Below are 20,262 nucleotides of genomic sequence, written 5' to 3' on the forward strand. Positions count from 1 at the left end.
ATGTGTGGCATATAATGGGGTAGAATTCAAGCTTTGTGACGATTTTCCGAAATTTGATAAAAACCGTTATGTTCAGCATTGCTTTGCAGTTTGGCAGTTTGCAGTAGAAACACTTATTTACCCATATTGGATTCGTCAGAATGTGTACTTTCTGAAAATATATGATTTTCTGGGGTCTCTGTACTGTTAGGTGGTCTAATGTCGCATAATACACACACCGGGTGGTTATATTGCAGCAGCCAGCGCGTCAGCCGTGAAAATGTCTATACATATTGTCATTTGGGGGTCTCTGTGCGCCACATAGTTTGGTATATCTATGCATATTGGGCATCAAAGTGTTCAGTAGACCCCTATGTTTATATTTAGGATGCTTTATGCTGGTAATGATACATGGACAATACGATGCTGGAAAGTTGAAGCTTTGAGGCAATTTCCAGATATTTCACCAAAACCGCCAAATTTGGCAAAGCCTTGCGACTCAGTAGTTTGGAGCAGAAAGGCATGGGTACCCATTTTAGATTCTGTAGAATGTGTACTTTCCAAAAATATATGGGGTTGGGGAGTAAACATATATTTCTGTGTTTTTACCCCACAAAAATGCAGTCAATGTGTTGATTTTTCATTAGCTGAAGTTACCCACAGGACAATTTGTATGTGCTAACTTCATTTTGGGGCCTCTAAATGCCATATACTTTGGTAAACTTATGAACAATGGCCACCAAAATGTTCAGAGGAACCCTGGCAATCATATTTAGGGTGCTTTTTCTTAGTACGTAATGACACATGGGTGATATGGTGCTGGGAAGTTGAAGCTTTGAGGCAATTTTCAGATATTTCACCAAAACCGACAACTTTGGGAAAGCCTTGCGACTCAGTAGTTTGGAGCAATAAGGCATGGGTACCCATTTTAGATTCTGTTGAATGTGTACTTTCCAAAAATGTATGGGTTTGGGGGATAAACATATATTTCTGTGTTTTTACCCCACAAAAATGCAGTCAATGTGTTGATTTTTCATTAGCTGAAGTTACCCACGGGACTGTTTGTATGCGCTAACTTCATTTTGGGGCCTCTAAATGCCAGATACTTTGGTAAACCTATGAACAATGGCCACCAAACTGTTCGGAGGAACCCTGGCAATCATATTTAGGGTGCTTTTTCTTGGTGCATAACGATACATGGGTGATATGGTGCTGAGAAGTTGAAGCTTTGAGGCAATTTTCAGATATTTCACCAAAACCGACAATTGTGGGAAAGCCTTGCGACTCAGTAGTTTGGAGCAGAAAGGCATGGGTACCCATTTTAGATTCTGTAGAATGTGTACTTTCCAAAAATATATGGGTTTTGGGGGGTAAACATATATTTCTGTGTTTTTACCCCACAAAAATGCAGTCAATGTGTTGATTTTTCATTAGCTGAAGTTACCCACGGGACTGTTTGTATGCGCTAACTTCATTTTGGGGCCTCTAAATGCCAGATACTTTGGTAAACTTATGAACAATGGCCACCAAAATGTTCAGAGGAACCCTGGCAATCATATTTAGGGTGCTTTTTCTTAGTACGTAATGACACATGGGTGATATGGTGCTGGGAAGTTGAAGCTTTGAGGCAATTTTCAGATATTTCACCAAAACCATCGATTTTGGGAAGGCCTTGCGACTCAGTAGTTTGGAGCAGAAAGGCATGGGTACCCATTTTAGATTCAGTAGAATGTGTACTTTCCAAAAATATATGGGTTTGGGGGGTAAACATATATTTCTGTGTTTTTACCCCACAAAAATGCAGTCAATGTGTTGATTTTTCAGTAGATGAAGTTACCCACAGGACTATTTGTATGCGCTAACTTCATTTTGAGGCCTCTAAATGCCAGATACTTTGGTAAACCTATGAACAATGGCCACCAAACTGTTTGGAGGAACCCTGGCAATCATATTTAGGGTGCTTTTTCTTGGTGCGTAACGATACATGGGTGATATGGTGCTGGGAAGTTGAAGCTTTGAGGCAATTTTCAGATATTTCACCAAAACCGACAATTGTGGGAAAGCCTTGCGACTCAGTAGTTTGGAGCAGAAAGGCATGGGTACCCATTTTAGATTCGGTAGAATGTGTACTTTCCAAAAATATATGGGTTTTGGGGGGTAAACATATATTTCTGTGTTTTTACCCCACAAAAATGCAGTCAATGTGTTGATCTTTCATTAGCTGAAGTTACCCACGGGACTGTTTGTATGCGCTAACTTCATTTTGGGGCCTCTAAATGCCAGATACTTTGGTAAACTTATGAACAATGACCACCAAAATGTTCAGAGGAACCCTGGCAATCATATTTAGGGTGCTTTTTCTTAGTACGTAATGATACCTGGGCGATATGGTGCTGGGAAGTTGAAGGTTTGAGGCAATTTTCAGATATTTCACCAAAACCGACAATTTTGGGAAAGCCTTGCGACTCAGTAGTTTGGAGCAGAAAGGCATGGGTACCCATTTTAGATTCAGTAGAATGTGTACTTTCCAAAAATATATGGGTTTGGGGGGTAAACATATATTTCTGTGTTTTTACCCCACAAAAAATGCAGTCAATGTGTTGATTTCTCAGTAGCTGAAGTAAAGTCCTGAACAATTTGGATGTGCTAACTTCATATTGGTGTCTCTAAATGCCAGATACTTTGGTAAACCTATGCATAATGGGTATCAAACTGTTCAGTGGACCCCTGGCAATCATATTTCAGGTGCTTTTTCTTGGTACCTAATATAGTTTGGGATATGCGGAGCAGCAAAATAAAACCTTTGAAATGGTTTTTCAGAATTTTGAATTTTTTGTTGAAAAACCGCTATGTTCAGACAAGCTTTTATGTTTGGTAGTTGGGAGTAGAGAGACATAGTTACCCATTTTGTAATCGGCAGAATGTGTACTTTTCAAAAATGTATGGTTTTCTGGGGTAAACCAACGGTTTCAGGATTTTTTGCCTTGGAATCTAAAGCATGCCGTTTGCTGCCTTAGTGCTTTCAAAATTCGGTAATATACTGCCGGGAGTTTTTGCTGTACAGAAATCCTAAATCTCCCTAAAACTATACATATCTGGTATTGGCACGTTCGAGAGACATAAGGCTTTCCAAATCAGTTGGATTTTCATCCGTAAAATGAAATATTTTTCTGGTATAAATTGATATACGATGAAAAATGGTAATTTTTCATTTTTTTTTTGGTATTTAGCACTATAAATTTTTTTGCACAGGTGGAAATACATGAAAACTCAGGCAGATTTAGAAAGCTCAGTTTCTACCGAAAAAAACAATGTATAGTTTTCCTAGGTAAACTATAGGTTTCCCCTCAGAAAATGCCCCTAAAGTGAGAGAGCACAAAATGTTTCAAAAACGGCTGGCATTTCGCGTAACCAAAATGTGAAATTCTGCTGACACTTAAAGGGTTAATGACTTTTTCGAAACGTGTTGCTGGCATCCAATTCAAAAACACGAGAAAACAATACAATTTAGTTGTAATATCTAATATGTTTATGTTTGTGCTGCTTGCAATGAAATATAGGGTTTGAATAATTTGCAGATTACCTTGTGACATTACCTTTTTATTTATATTTTTCACAGTGTCCCAAGATTTTTGGTAACTTAGTGCCTATTCTATTATTCACAAAAAAATCTGTTACTTTATGAGGTTGAAAATTAGAATACCAGGGCACATAAGGGGCTCCTGGTTACAAAACAAAAAGAGGAGGAGTGTTGTGTACTTGTAATCTAATTAACACCAAACATGTAGTAGCATCAGGTTCCATGTTTAGGCTAAGGGCAGACGGGCCGATTCGTCGGGATTAAGTCGCCTGGCGCCACTTCGGGCGATTTCTGAAATCGAAGCGACGCGAGTGCATTGCACTGGCGTTTTCTCATTCAAGCAGGTGGAAGGCAGGAAGAAGGCAGTTCGGGTAGATTGTCGCCCCGCAGAAGAGGCGATTAGTCGCCAGGCGACTAAATCTCCCCCTACCCATAGTCTATTCTTTATTCACCTTTAGCAAAAATGCTTTACCCTGCTGATAAAAAGCAGACCCACGGCAAGATGCTACCGCAGCCTTACTTTGCTGTATGCATGGTGTGGGCAGTACTAGGCTTTCACCGCACATATTGCTTTGAATTTCGGTCAAAAAGCTCTATCTTGGCCTCATCTGACCATAAAATATTTAGCCACATTAAAGCCGGGTGAGTCTCATAGTCTTTGTCAAATTGGAGATGTTCTTTGACCTGGTCATCCTTCTATAAAGGCCACTGTTATGCACAACCCGTTATTGATGATAACTACAGAGAAGTAAAGCAGGGTCTAATGAAAGGAAGAAGGGATGTTGCTATATAAAGGTACAATACTGAATCTTGGAAGAAAGTTCATCTTTCAGCAGAACAATGACCACAAAGACAAGACAAAGTATTATTGGAGAGGCTCAATAACAAAAAGGTGAAGTTCCAGCCCCCTCAAAGCCCTGATCTCAATCCATCTGAAAATCTGTGGCGTTGCTTGAAAACGGAGGTGCACAAGTCATCCAATCTGACCTGAGCAACGTGGAGCAAATGCATGAAAGAATAGACCAAAATCCCACCCAAATATTGTGCACAGTTGCTACCTACATACCCTCAAAGAATCACAGCTGCAATTACAAAGGTTCTGCCAAGTATTGAATGTAAGGTGAATACTTATTCAGCCAAAAGATCTCTGCTTTTTTTGTACCTTCAAAGTGTTACCTAACAGGACGTCTGGTTCATGGCTCTTATGTGATGAAAGCGATTCATAATCAACAAGGTCTATTCTCAAAGAAACGCTTCCATAACTTCAATTTAGTGGCTTCTCAAAGGCATGTCTAAATGTAGTATTCACCAAGGCCGCAATTGAATAGCGTGCACATATTTGAGCAGAGGAGTATATAATATGTTTTATGGGGCAGGTGAGTGGTTACGTAGTTCTTTTCTTTCATTCGATATTCTTTGTGATGAGCTACATGCTGCAATACTAATGAAAAAACAAGCCACATCTACAGTAGAAGTTCAGTCACAATTTAGTTTTCTCAAAGTGCGTAGTAAAACATATGGGCATAGGCTATTCTGTATGCTGATCAGGAATGCAATCATTTACTCATTTGTATTTATTGATATATGTGGAGTCTCCATACTGCTTCTTCTGTCTCTGTAACCTAACATTTCCAGATGCACGCACCCTGGCTTTCTGTTTGAGTTCAGCTGTTCATACACAAAGATCTTTCCCAGATATGCCCAATCTCAAACTGATCCAATGATTTGGCCCTAGACAATAATGATGGTGATACAGGCTGTTGGAGTGAGGACTGCATCAAACAACCAATGTGGTCCTTGCCCCAATGGGATTTTTAAACCTGGCAGATCGACATGTGCCCAATTTTCAGCCCGACATTGGTAATGCAGGCCCGTAGAAGGGCGCCATACATCGGCACATAAGGTGCAAACTTGTTCTGAATGGGCCAAATTAGCATCTTAAATCTGGCAATCTATGGCCACCTTAAAGCTGGCCATAGATGCAAAGATCCGATCATTCGAATCCTCAAACGATCGGACTTCCCCATCTCCCGACCTGCCAGTTACCATTCCGATCAAATAAAGTACAAAAGAACAGATCAGCTGATGTTCTGCCCCTGACAGCAATTGTACGATAGTTATGTCCGTCAAAAGCTAGTGACAGTCTCCCACTGAAAATCGTATGATCACCAATACATGCAGAGATATTATCGGCAGCCGACAAATCTTTTAACCTGTCCGATCGACCAAACGACCGATCTCCGTGGGACGAAAAATGTCGTGACTCTCCACACACAGTCCGAAAATCATACAAATCCTCGATTCATACGATCGGATCTTTGCGTCTATGTCCAGCTTTAGTTTCTGCCTCATTTTACAGAATATAATTCTTCTTCCCATATAGATGGAGGTAATCCTACACAGGCCTGGGAAAGTGCATTAGTGCATTAAGGTACACTAGTGGTTATTGCAGAGCCCTTCCATGAAGTGTTCTCATCCATCCATACTTTAAGAGGTATGTGATCCGTTATGCGGAAATCAGTTATCCAGAAAGCTCCAAATTACAGGAAGGGCATTTCCTGTAGATGCAATTTTATCCAAATAATCAACTTTTTTTTAAACGTATTTCCCTTTTCTCTGTAATAATAAAACAGTACCTTGTACTTGATCCAAACTAAGATATAATTAATCCTCTACAGTCATAAAGACCATCCAGAAGTCCGACCAGTTAACCCGTAGGCAATCTGAGGTTTGGTCTTCCTGGACTCCGTTGTAGGGCAACAACCATTTTCCCCACTTTCATGTTCTTCCAGATATTGCCAGATCAGCATAGTTAGGTATTAAAACCATAGGGACTTGTCACTGGTGGTGAATGCAAAACTTGTGTATTTAATGTCTTCTAGTCCTTCCTGAAAATCCAGAGAATCTGGGGTGATCTTAACGAGAAGTTTGCACACATTTGCTCTTTAGAACTTTGTTTGCTAGGATTAACAGGTGACCTACAACTCTAGAATGTGCTATTTACATTGCATTCAAATGTACTGGAAGTCCCTGGACCCCCTGCCCTACAATTCTGCGCAAAAATTAGAGAATGAAATTGACCTACCTAGCAAGATGTTGTCCAGAGTAATTCAATGCCATATGGTGTACCTGGTTGGAAATGTCCGATTGTCAAATACTCCCAAATCTAAACATTTATAATCTGTACCTTAGCCTCACCGCTCTCTTTTCTGTTTCTCTATTTGCTTGTAATTGAAAAATAAAAAATCTTATAAAAATAGATCTAATTAATCCATATTGGAAGCAAAACCAGCCTATTTGGGCTATTTAATGATTAAATGATTTTCTAATAGACTTAAATATGACGATACAAATTACAGAAAGATTCCTTATCCAGGCCCAGAACGTTTTGTTTAACAGATCTCCTTCAGTTTGAGATAAATATCCAATAATTACTTTAGAGTCCATTTAGACCTGGTTTGGTTGTATCTGTTTTTCTGGTGTGTTTGTTACATCACCATCTTTATGAGATAGTTTCTGCCACATTTTAGAAGGCAGAGCAGCCCAATTCCATGTTTCAGTTCTCCACATGAACATAAAGGTAAAGGCTTTGCACAGGCTCAAAAAGGGCACATCCAATATAGACTAGAAGTCAGAGCAGAAGCCTTCCATAAAACAGCCTGATCAATATATACATTTGAGTTTTGCCTTCAGTTGGAGATTGAGTCCAATGTAGCTTTGTTCAAAGTCTAGGCTGGGTTTACCTGTGGCAACAAACAGAATACCAGAAGCCAAATAAATGGTTGCAGAAGTGCAGGGGCATCAGTGACAAAAACTACAAAATAAATGAATTAGGGGAAAGTCTGGACACAATCATGAGAGCATGTATGGTCTAGAAATAAATCAAACAATGTGAGGGGAAAAAAGCAGCAAACAATTTGAGCAATGTGATCAAAACAGCCCATAGTTCTCTCTCTGAGATATGATCCATTTCTTTCAAATCCTATCGAACACTTGTGGAGGGATCTGAAAATTACAGTTGGTGGAAGGTATCCTTCAGATTCTAGACCTGGAGCAATTGGCAAAAAGCAGTGGTCCATCATTAGAGACATAAAAAGCTCATTCATGGCTACAGGAAGCCACTGCTCTATCATGTACAGTCCAACATTTGGGTCACATTTACAGAATAGCATGCAAATCTTCCTAGACAACAGGTCACAATCAAAAAGAGGCAAACGCTAATTAAAAAAGTCAGTAACAAAGGTAAGAGATATTTACATGTGTTTACTCACAGACTCGTTAAAACGTTTAATGTCTTATATACATTTGTCATATCATTAACAGGATTAAGCAATAATTAGTATATATTACCGTCTATTATATGCAAGAAAGTCTCTGAACAGCAAATATGGCGTATGTTTTATTCTATATACAATACATTTGTTATAAATATAATACATCGTTTATTGAAAAGCATATTTTAATTAAATTGAGGTGATCAACTCAATCGTTAAGAGGTAAATAATAATAAAGTGGATAGCTTGAGTCGTGAAATAGTGCACCGAGTACTGAGATGAATCTCTGTTAACAAATGGGCTTGAGAATATCAAGATTGAGAGTTTGTCGACGAGCTGAATATTTCGATACTCTAGAACGAACCCATAAGGGCACAGAACTGACAAAACCAAAGGGCAAATGAAAGTAACATGGCAGAACTTATAAAACAAAAGAATGAGCGGTTGTACTTCCAATTCTCTTTCTGTATATACATCTGTAAGGAATGCATCCACCACTTAACAAGAAAAAGCTATTTCCTTGGCAAGGTTAAAAGTAATTCTCTGTACAGATGAATGACAGGAGCTGATCAGTTCCAACTATCTTGCATATAGAAACTGTGAATATTCAATTTAAAATTTTCTATTGGTTCCTACGGAATCGCCTGCATGTTGGACATTAAAGGAGGCGTGACTTTCATCCCTTTATTCCACGACAACACGGTATATCTAACATTAAACTGACCCATCCCTTCCCATTGTTGCTGGAGAGACAAGCAGTCAGACATTGTTGATAACAATAAGCGCTGGCATTGAACTCTGTTGACTTGCTTCAAACAGAGTGACTTGGTTGGCCAGCTTTGCAAACACCCGAGGAGTCCCAAGGTTGTAGATTCCCGTGTGCAAAAAACAAGCCTTCAGTTGCAAAGTGACCACTTCGTGGCTTCTCAGCTGCAGTTTAAATTCGGTTTGCCCAAGCCAGGTAAAGGAACCGTGGGTTTCCACTGCTTCGGGGCTGAAAAGAAATTAAACATATATAATTTATAATTGTGAGACTGCTCTATAAAGATGATGGTGTAAATGATTAAACCCACAGGATGAGAATATGAAGCACTTTTCCTTTACAAAAGGAGCCATTTTGACAATTATAGCACTGAAATTAAAATATTTGCAGGGTATTTCTCAAACATAAACGCACAAGGCAACCACAGCCCTTTAAAGATATGTGCCTCAGAAGATGCCCCCAGTAGTTCCTGTTGTCTGATTCGAGCACACACTCTGGACTGCTCTTAGTTATTTACCTGAGTTAGGGCCCAACAATATAAAAGCCATGATACGAGACTAATAAGGATTTAATTCAAATTAAATGGCAGCTCACAACCCAGTGTATTCTGAATCAGCCTATAATGAGCAGCCCTGTAGCATCGGCTTCTATAACAGACAAACCTCATTTTCTACTTGACGATTGCCAGACAATCCCAGAGCTTCTCAGCAGCCCAGAGCATGTGCAGTGTCCCTGATACTCCTTACAAAATCCAAGATGGTGAGCTTCTGTGCACACCTTTGAAGGCCTGGATCATTACAGCTATAAGGATGCTGAACCTCTCTCTGCTGGCATAAGTTAATACAGTGTACAAGAAAAAGCATTCATATTCTAACTGCAGCAAGAGCTAACCAGTATCTGAAACAGCTTAACAAATCAAAAGCACAAATATGTAAAAATGACCCAGTATGGACCAATTTAGACTCCCCCACCACAGGTTGCACAAGCATAGAAACCCAGGTAACGGAGAAAGAATCATTATTGAAGTGGAAGTTTTGCGGTATCTTACCCACGGCACCATAATGAAAAATAAGACACTAAGCAAGGGGGCTATTTATTAAAGTCAGAATGCTAAAAACTTGAAAGATTAGTGTTTTTGTTACTATAAAAATCAAATTTTTCAGGATTTGTTATACCACGAGGATGGAAAAAGTCTGAATATGAAAATCCGGCATCTCAGTCCTGCCGATGTTGCATATAAGTCAATGGGAGAAGTCCCAAAGATATCTTGAACTGTGCTGGCATTCATGCAATAATCCAAAGATTTTGTGGTTTTCCAGCATAAGTTTTTGGATGGAAAATCCAAAAAATTAGCATGATTTGTTTTTTCCAGGTTTTTTTTCCGCACAGAGAATTATCGGAAAAGTGTATTGATAAATAAGGTGAAAAAACCCATGCGGATTTGGTTGGAGTAGTTTTCAGAAAATATTGAGATAAATTCAGACTGATAAATGGGCCTTTAAGACACAAGCAATGTAATTTATCTGCTTAAGGGCCATCAAAATTGTGCATTAAAGAACACAGACGTAACATGCAACTATAAGCATGGGACCACTACAGACACTACAATTTCTAGGTATTTTAATGCAGCTAATCACAGCCTGTCAGAACTTAAGTGGACAGTTTTAGAAGTGGTACATCCTTTAATAAGAGGAGGTAATATGAAACAACATGGGTTGGAAAGAGAGGCCTTTTGGATTAAGAAACTTGATATATTACAAATAGGGATGGGCACATTTTTTCAGCTTGTTTCGCAACGGAAATGACGCCAATAGACTTGTATGGTGTCTTGCGTCAAAAAAAAAAAAAATTACATTTGACACCCATAGACTTTAATGGTCGTCAGTGACCGATGGCAAATTTTTGGCGAAACAAAATGGGTCAAATTCGCCCAAGCCCAACTACAAACAAAAGATTTGAATGACAGCTGGAGTTTGAAATGTTTTCCCTGATATAAGTTGCTTTATATGGTATTAATTATTTATACTTTCCTTTGCAGATAAAGAGAGCAAGAATGGTTTTGAATGTGCTGTGCGTATAGTCTCAGACCAGCTAATGGTAAGATTATATTGGGCATTTTCCTTCCTATGTCTATAAACATGCTTCTAGTATCAGTGGTAGGCCCAGGAGTGGGCAGTCCCTCTAGTTATAGTGTTGTTTGTCTGGATTTAAAATGGATGCTAATGGATGTAATTGAATATGTATGGACTCACAATGACATCATGGACTGCTGCTATAGAGATTAATTTTGTTGAATATGTATAGAGCGAATTTACTTGACACACCCTAGAGGTGGTTACATCACTTCCTGGTTCTCCTACAGTATTTTTGTATTGTGTTACTTATTTACTACACATGATAAAGGGCTTGCAGCAAGCACTACTTTGAAGTAAGTTCTGCTCTATGTCTCTTTCTCAGAGTAACCTGTGTTAGTTGGCATATGAAAAGCACAAGGCCTTTGTGTTCAGGCTTATAGGTGTGGCTCTTTCTAAGGCAGGGTTGTCCAAACTTTTTGCAAGGGCCAGATTTGGTGAGGTGAAAATGTGTGGGGGGCGATCATTCAGCCTGACATTCTTTGTGTAGTGACGCGTTGCATTCAGGTCCGGATTGAGAATTAAAATAGGCCCTTGCATTTCAGGTACACTGAGGCACAATCAGCCCACACAGAGGCCCCCACCAGCCCACTAAATACTGACTTTCTATGGCACCTTATAGCAGCCCCTCTGGCATTTACCAGAACTCACAGATTGCCAGTCCGGGCCTGCGCTGCAATATACACATACTGGCATTTAGTGACACGGTGCTCTCACAGACTTCTTTAGGGCTGAAGGTGCAATAGATGTACTGACGTGCCAGTACAGTAAACTAAAGAAGTATGCGAGAGTGGCGCGTCACTACGTGCCAGTACGTATCTATTGCTAACACCTTCAGCACACAGGCAGCAGTATAGACCAAGTGGCAGATCATTTCACTAATGTGCCAAATATTACTGCTACGCGTTTCCTGATCGCACTGTGCTGGCGGGCCGCATTATTATTAATTTCACGACGGAGGCACTGGGCCGGTGTAAATTTGAAAACTGGCCGCAATCGGCCCGCGGGCCGGACTTTGGACATGCCTGTTCTAAGGGAACTGCTGAAAATGAAGTACAAATATGTCCTCGGTGAAGACGCTTACAAACATGGCTAGAGAGCTGACATATCGTTATGTATTTTACCTGCTTAATAATACAATCTTATTTTTATAGATAATGTCCTTCACACAACAAATACATCAGAAGTGTGATTGCGTACAATAAGAAGTCAGAATTTACACACTTACCTTCTGGCTTTATGCCTGAGGTCAACAATAACATCCACTTCAGCCTGAGAACTGTTGGAAAGCACAAGTGTCACTGGAACTAAACAAAGGCTGGAAGAAAGAAATGGCAAATCAGTTTCCATACATGCAATTATCAATGTCTTTGGGTTATATGATGCATATTTTCCTCTCACAAGCATGCCACTCTAGCAACTCCGTAACACTTTTATTGATTTACTGTTTTTGCCTGTGTCAGTGACAATCAGTTGAAGGCCACAGAGAGGCAGAAAAGGAAGGTTAATAATTTTAATAATTAAAAAAAAAAAAAACAGAAATTAAGACCAAGTGAAAAGTTGCTTAGAGCAGGTCCTTCTATAACATGAAAACACATATATAAAGGGTGAACTTCTCCTTTAAGGTATAATTGTTAGCTTTGCCTTGGAGCTCCCATTCCCATTGGTGTTTCCATTCCATCAGTGGGGGTAAATATTACTAAAGGTCCTATGAAATGTTCTGACTGGTTCCGGCAGGACTGTTACTGAACTAATGGGCACTACTTAGCCCTGCACATCATGTTAAATGTATGCAATGCCTCTGTAACCATCTATTGAAAATAAAATGTGTGGTTCCTAATTTAGCACCAAAATCTATTCACGTAATCTAAGAAATAAAAACAGGAGAGTTTGTTTAAATCAGAGCTCTGCACAACATACAGCTAAAGCCCATGTCTAATGTTTACAGATAAGGAGGATTCCAGTGGGAATAGTACATTGATCTACCTTCACCTCCTCCCACATTGACTCTGAAGGGCCAGGGAGTTGGAAAAGTAATGTTCTTTTAGTTTTACTGTTCAGTGCAAGAAATAACAATAGTAATAAAATGACTGAAAAGCTTTATGATTGGATACTTTTTACACTTCTTTTAGTAATGGATACTTTTTACTTCCTACATAACACCCTAATGATTTTCCTCAGTCCAAAGCTCCCTCTTTTTAACTGGGAATTTCAGCATGCTAGGGCCATTGCCAAGTGCCTAAAATATTTTATTTTGCCGTTGCTTCCCACATCATCAAGCAGAATATTACTTTTAGAAAAGTCAACTAGTTGACATTAAATTACAATTTTAATGGTTTAAAGGCTTTGTATTTTATGTAAATGTTGACCTACCACAGAACCCTGTTGACATTATCATTATATAGTGAATAACGTACCCCCTATTGTAAAATATATGGATATTATAAGTCACCGAGGAGTTCCATGACCATATAAAAGCAAGAGGCCGAAGGCCGACTGCTTTTATATGGGTCGTGGAACGCCGAGGTTACTTCTAATATCCTCATATTTTACAACAAGGGGTACTTTATTTATTATAATAAAAAGTTTTAGTGAGTCGTGTGACAAAAATTACATCACTACTCACCGTTTATAACTGATTACATTACTACTCACCGTTTATAAGGATTTAATTTACAAGATGGCTTTTGTGTATTATATATTTATTATTATGTATTCATTTATTATATAGCACATTTCAGAGATTATACATCATTTAAATCAGTACCTGTCCCAGTGGAGCTTAATATTTAAAATTGCTATCCCATTCGCACTATTGCACTTGTTAATTATATCAGAAACCAATTAACCTGCCTGTATGTTTTTGGAGTGTAAATCCAGAGTACCTGGAGGAAATGATGCAAACAAACTTCTTGCTCTGGCTGGAATTAAACCTAGGACCCAGAGCAGCAAGACCCCAGTGTTAACCATTGTACTGCCAGAGTGTCAGAGTGTCAAGAGTAATCTTCTGCTTCATGGAGCAGAGTGAGTATTAGTGAAACCTACCTTTTCTGATGGAATGGGTGATTGAAAGATTCTGGATAGTGAAGACTTGTTTTTATTAGGTTGGAAAGCTGTTCTGGTGATGGTGTGACAAGTGCAGCATTATTTTCAGACCGAGTGAATTTCAAGAGAACCATTTCTGGCTGTTCCTAGGTAGACATGCATAAAAAGTTATTCAGTATTTAAGCTGAAAAACTAAATTTAGTCATTAGTCATAGATAAAGAAGCCAACAAACAAAACAAAGGCAAACAGGTCCAGAAGCAGCTACACAAAATAAAGCAACATGAGTGCAAAACAGAGAGAACACCAAGCTGTGCACATCTTTTTCTTAGGTTTATACAAGAGACTGAGTAAAGTAATAGCAGATCCATATGTGAACCTATACTTTCCAGTTGTTAGTCACACACCATTAAATCCTAATACAAGTATGGGATCTCTTATCTGATATCCAGAAAGTTCTGAATTACAAGAAGGCCATCTCCCATAGACTCCTTTTTCAGCTAACTATCCCATTGTTTTGCATTTACCAAGTTAAAGGTGCAGCAACCAAAGAACCTTGTACTGCATAAATGACTCATTTATCAAACAATTTATATGTATTTGCTCGCAAAGGACTTCTATAAATCTTGCATGTGGCTGGAAATCACTAATTATTGACCTACCTGCTTCTGAGGGAAAGACAAAGCTTCTGCCCCAACAGTACTCAGGGACACGTGGTTCTGGCCCTCCAAGATAAGCTGTTTATTATCTTCAATGACATAGGCCTATAAAATGTAAACATTTATGTGAAGGTGAATGACAGTCTAGTAACAGATGTTTAATCAATGCTATATTGTTATGCCTTATATTACGAGTAACAATAGATGCCTTTACCATTTCCTCAAATATATTATATATATATATATATACACACACACACGCCATCAGGGGGGGACAGGGGGGAGAGATTTACCGGGCCTGGAGGATAAGGGGGGGCCCGGGAGAGCAGCACTTACTTTATTAGCCAGGCCCCCCTGCTTTCTGAGAGCTGCTGGCTTTGGAAGGTAGGACGGGAGCACAGCGGGAGGTATCTTCTGTCCATTCCTTTCCCTTATCGGTCACAGAGTTTAAGTCCCGGTTGAGCTGCTCAGGGATTGGATAGCTGAGGTTTGGACTTCCCCTTCAGCTCATCCAATCGCCATGCAGCTTTACCAGGACTTAAAATGTTGTGACCAATAAGGGAAGAAAATGCTGTCACTGGAAGAAGATGCAGCCACCTATGCTCCCCTCCTCCCTTCTGAAGTTGGCAGTTCACTGACAGCAGGTGGGCCACGCTAATGAAGTAAGTGCAACATGGCAGGGCCGCCCACACAACAGGGATCACAAAGGGTTAACTTTAGGGAGGCCCTGCCATGTTGCACCAATTTTTTTTTTAAACTTCTGGGTGGGTTCCTAGTCACCAATATTTTTTATGGGGGGCCCTGACCACAAATGTTTTTTTATTTTTTATTAACATGTGGGGACCCTAGCCACCAATGTTTTTTTTTTACTGTGTGGTGGGGGTTGGACCTGGGGGCGGACCTGTAGGTGGGTCTTGCAGTGGGCGCAACCCAGGGGGCCCAGGAAATGTTGTCGTATGGGGCCTATGATTTCTATAATGCCTTTCTGCCAGCAAGAATGTGAATCGTCTGCGGGATGGCATTTGTATCGCTTAGAAAACCGAAAGCGACTACTCTCCCCCAAATCATAACGTGTGCCACCACCTAGGAAATAAGCAGTCTGTACTTTATAGGGGCTAATGACCACATGCCATTAGTCCACTCCAGGGTCTTGCTATAATAAGTTGCTCGCCTTCAGGTTTTTTTGATGTACTGGTCAACTTTCGGAAAAGGAGCAGAGTTACTTATGAATAGGTGAAGTGTTGCGGCTCTGTTCATCAGCATATTATGGCTAGCTGATCAACTGGAATGTATTCATTTTGACCAATTGCATCACTACCAATAGATTTCTTTACAAGCCCTAAATTTTAGGCCTTGTACCGTAACTATCACCTGACTTATATTGTTCTCTTTTTTCAATATATTTGAACCTACCTTCCACAGAATGATCAAATTTAGATCAACTTCACTGCACTTCTGTATCAGTCTGACAGCCTTGTCCACTGTTGACTTTCCATGCCTGTCTGTGTGTGAAGTCTGATTTTTATCAAGCGGTTGACTTAAGCAGCTTTGGAAAAAGAAATCTGCACACGGAGTAGTTGAACTAACAATCTACAGGATGTTGAAAGAGGAATAAAGATGTTGTAAGACACATTAAAAGAAATGAGTAAAAGCAATCATCTGTACACAAATATTCACGAATGTGGTCATGGCCATATATGCCTAGATTTGGTCCAACAGTTGGGCAATTTCAACCATATTATGCAATCACCTGGACACGTATTTCAGATCAGGGGTTTCAACAGACCACTTGCGATCTGACCAAATTATAAGACATTCTCTCCTGTTTAAAAATTCATCTGCCAATCTACCTTGGCAGGAGTAACCCGGTGCAACAGCAGAGTAGGAACTGAGGAGATGCTACTTCTCTACAGTTAGTTCTCATTGTTCCGGCTGCTGACTGATACATAGGAACAAATGCAACGTGACCAGGTATGTGGCCCAGGGGCACATCAACTGGATTCTGAGGAGAATTGCCAGTATATAGCCAACCTAAGACTAACTGCACATGCTGCAGACAAAATGCCCTTCACCTGCCCACAGCTCTTCCCTTCGTTTTATTAGAAAACCTTCTACCTATGTCAAACACTTTGAGCATTTCTGGGTGTTCCCTGCTTTAATGTTGTAGGTATAAGCTTAGAGTAAAAATAAAATGTATTAATAGTTTAGATAAAAAAAAGGGTAGAACTGCCAAACCAGGGTCTCTCCAGTTGGTGTTAGATTAAAATAATAAGCAGATTCAATAAAACCCATTTAGGACTTTACACAATGACAATATTCTACATAATCCACTTGCTTCTCTTCTGTTCTATTTTCATATTTAATCCATTACAAAATGTGTCATACCTGTTCATCTCCAAAGACAATGTCACCAAATGTATATCTTTCTGTTGGTGCTGCAGATCCTTATAGAAAAAGAAAAACAAACTGCTATATACCATTTCATGTGAAAACAATGCTCACAGGCCTAGTAATATTACAAGTACAGGATTTATTATCAGAAACCTGTTATACAGAGTGTTCCAAAGTACAGAAATGCCATACTCAACAGAGAGGCGGAAAGCACATGTTCCTTTAAAGAGCATCAACTTAAAGTGGTAGTTCATCTTTAAGTTAATTTATCATTTGCCTTTTTCTTCTGACTTTTTACAGCTTTTAAATGGGAGTCGCTGACCCAATCTAGAAACAAATGCTCTGTAAGGTTACATATGTATAGTTATTGCTACATTTTATCACTCATCTTTCTATTCAGGGCTCTTCTATTCATATTCCAATCTCTTATTCAAATCAGTGCATGGTTGCTAGGGTAATTGGGACCTTAGCATTCAGATTTGCAAAGAGAAAAGCTACTTAATAAAAAGCTAAATAACTCAAAAACCACAAACAATGAAAATTAAAACCAATTGCAAATTGTCTCAGAATATCACTCTCTACATCATAATAAAAGTTAAAAGGTGAACAACCCCTTTAACAAAAATGGGGCCCTGCATGCCACCATTGACTATTTTTGCAGTTCTTTTGGAAAGTATATTTTATCAGTCACACATGCATGCAGTCTGATGCAGAATAATAATTTTTTTCTAGGGAATGCATAGAATCCCAGATTCTTAGCCATTTTTAGCAGGATTTGGCCAAATCCAAAAACCTAGACAAAAAAAAATCCTATACAGCATAAAAAAAATGGGCACAGGTGCTTCAAGCTCACGGCCATTTGTGCGAGCACCGGCTGTACTGAACGTGTGTCGTCAATTAAGACTAAGTGTAAGGATTTGGATTCAGGCAAATCCGTATCCAAGGATTCTGGGATTCGCCTGAACCCAGAGAAGAAGGAGCATCCTTATACTTTACAAATCTCAAAAAATAAATGTGTTATATTACAACAATAAAGTATGCTAAAATACTGTATTTATATGCCTTACCTAGAGAGGATTTGCATCTTACAGCTTTAAAACACATCTTGGCCCTCTCCCTGCTGGTTAACTTAGTATCTAGATAGATACAAATAAAAATACAGATTACAATAATACACCGTTCTTAATAGTTGAACTTACAGAGATGCAGCATCATATTGTTCGAGTATGTAAGTGAACAAAAATGCGTCATGAATTTTTAGGAATACAGTAAGTACAGCACCAACAAACTGTACTGTGAAGTTCCAGCAGTTGTTTAAAGGAGGTTTGTAAAATAAAAACTCTTAAAGGAACAGTAACACCAAAAAATAAAAAGTAATGAAAATATCATGTTCTGTTGCCCTGCACTGGTAAAACTGATCTGTTTGCTTCAGAAACACTACTGTAGTTCATATCAACAAGAGAAATTGAAAAACAAAAAACCACAGAGCTTATCTGCTATCTGCTGTGTAACCTGAGCCTTTTCTCCTTTGAATGGCTGCCGTCATTGCTACACATCAGCTTATTTATATAAACAATAGTAGTGTTTCTGAAGCAAAAACAGCAGTTTTACCAATGCAGGGCAACACTGCATTATATTTTTATTACTTTAAAACACTTTAATTTTTTGATGTTACTGTTCCTTTAAAGCTTTTATTACAGCCAAAATACAAACAGCAACTATATACTACACTGTGTGAGGTACATCATTCACACCAGCAGATTACAGTTTAGTGTCCCATATTATGAGTAATAAAAATGGTATCACTTTAGTTTAATATGATATTTCATTTGCTCCTATAAAGAATATATTAACCCAGCTTGTAGGAATATAGTCATATTTAAAAATTAATTTGTACAGATTTTACTCATAATACATGCTGCTCAGCTGTTTTCTTTTTTTTTTAGTGGTAAAAAAAAAAAAAAAACACCTTTCAATACTAAGGTGGTTAATTTACTAAACCTCGAATTTATCTACTCTGGCTTTTTGGGGCTAAAAGATTTTTTGAGATCCGTTATACCTCTATGCTGCAAAAAGCCATAATCTGAAAATCCTCCATCTCAGACCTATCGGGGTCCTGTATAAGTCATTAGGAGAGGAACCAATCTCAATTTGAAGTTGTCATGGTTTGCACTGGATTTAGCTCGAAAATCCAAATCAGATTAATTTGAGTTTTTAAATTAATAAATAAGGTCAAATCGGGCATGAGAGTTTGGTCGTGGTTTTTTTTAAATGAAAAAATGAGATAAATTCTGTCCTCGTGACATGATATAAAATGAGCCGCATACCCTTGTCGTCTGCAGGATTGACAGACTTCTGGAGCTTCCAGGTCTTGCTGCTACTCGAAACTTGTACTACATGGAATTCTTTAACAGCCGCTTCACTCTGAAATTAAACAAGTCACTTTAAAAATTAATGTTTTTTTTCAATTGTTTATTTTTTTCTAGGAGGCATGTTTCAAAATGAAATTGTTTTTTTAGTATCCCAAGTTTACCAGAAGTAGCTCAGGCCAGTCTGTAACCCTGTACAATTTAAATTAGTTGACACATTTCTCAGTAGCAACAGCTTCAGGCCCTAATGAGCATGGTTTGTTTCTTGAAATTCTACAAGAAACACATACGAATACCCTTCCACTCCAGACTAAAGTTACGTACTTATGATGATCACAAATACTTCTTCTCACACCTCTGTTCTAAGTGTGAAGCCAGGTTTGATGAACTGAGCAAAGAATAAGCTTAGCGTAATTTCTGAGAAGCACAGGGAGATAAATTGTGACGGATTAAGTAAGTAATAGGGATTTGCCGTGAGCACAGATAAACAATTTAAAAAAATAAACGTTTAAAATTAATCACTTTAATCTTTCCTGTTATGGTCTCTTTAATGCAAGAAATGTAAGTAACAAATATAGATAGGCATAGATAGTGGCAAACTAATTCAAATTTAAACTTGTAGCGTCTTGTATGTGCTAAAAAAAGCTATTTTTCTCTTTGCACCAGATTGGAGACATACACATGTATGAGGGTAGGTAGGTAACATTTAAAAAAAAGCCAGCACAGTTCTGGAAAAACATTCTTTGGATAGATGAAAACAAGATCAACCTCTACCAGAATTATGGCAAGAAAAAAAGTATGGAGATGGGTGGAACAGCTCATGATCCATGATCTCTATAAAACATGGCGGAGGCAGTGTGATGGCTTGGGCCTGCATGGCTGCCAGTGGCAATGGGACACTAGTGTTTATCCATGATGTGACACAGGACAGAAGCAGCTGAATTCTGAGGTGTTGACACTGTCTGCTCAAATCCAGCTAAATGAAGTCAAATTGATTGGGAGGTGTTTCATAATGACCTAAAACATACAGCCAAAGCAACACAGGAGTTTATTAAAGCAAAGAATTGAAATA

At 38.8% G+C, this 20,262-nt stretch overlaps 1 protein-coding gene across 2 annotated transcripts in view; it reads right to left on the minus strand.

The window, feature by feature from the left end:
• Nucleotides 1-7,802: 7,802 nt before the first annotated feature.
• Nucleotides 7,803-20,262, minus strand: part of trappc8.L (trafficking protein particle complex subunit 8 L homeolog) — a 57,253-nt gene continuing 44,793 nt past the window's right edge. For both annotated transcript variants that reach the window (XM_018266377.2, XM_018266378.2), the window contains 8 exons: nt 19,149-19,245; nt 17,889-17,957; nt 16,816-16,874; nt 15,844-16,020; nt 14,434-14,535; nt 13,774-13,919; nt 11,957-12,046; nt 7,803-8,827 (listed from right to left, as the gene is read on the minus strand). In XM_018266377.2, the coding sequence (XP_018121866.1) occupies nt 8,593-8,827; nt 11,957-12,046; nt 13,774-13,919; nt 14,434-14,535; nt 15,844-16,020; nt 16,816-16,874; nt 17,889-17,957; nt 19,149-19,245 (975 nt within the window). In that variant the 3' untranslated portion in view covers nt 7,803-8,592. The remainder of the gene's footprint in view (nt 8,828-11,956; nt 12,047-13,773; nt 13,920-14,433; nt 14,536-15,843; nt 16,021-16,815; nt 16,875-17,888; nt 17,958-19,148; nt 19,246-20,262) is intronic.

Source organism: Xenopus laevis, chromosome 6L, assembly GCF_017654675.1.
Source record: "Xenopus laevis strain J_2021 chromosome 6L, Xenopus_laevis_v10.1, whole genome shotgun sequence".
Taxonomy (NCBI): Eukaryota; Metazoa; Chordata; class Amphibia; order Anura; family Pipidae; genus Xenopus; species Xenopus laevis.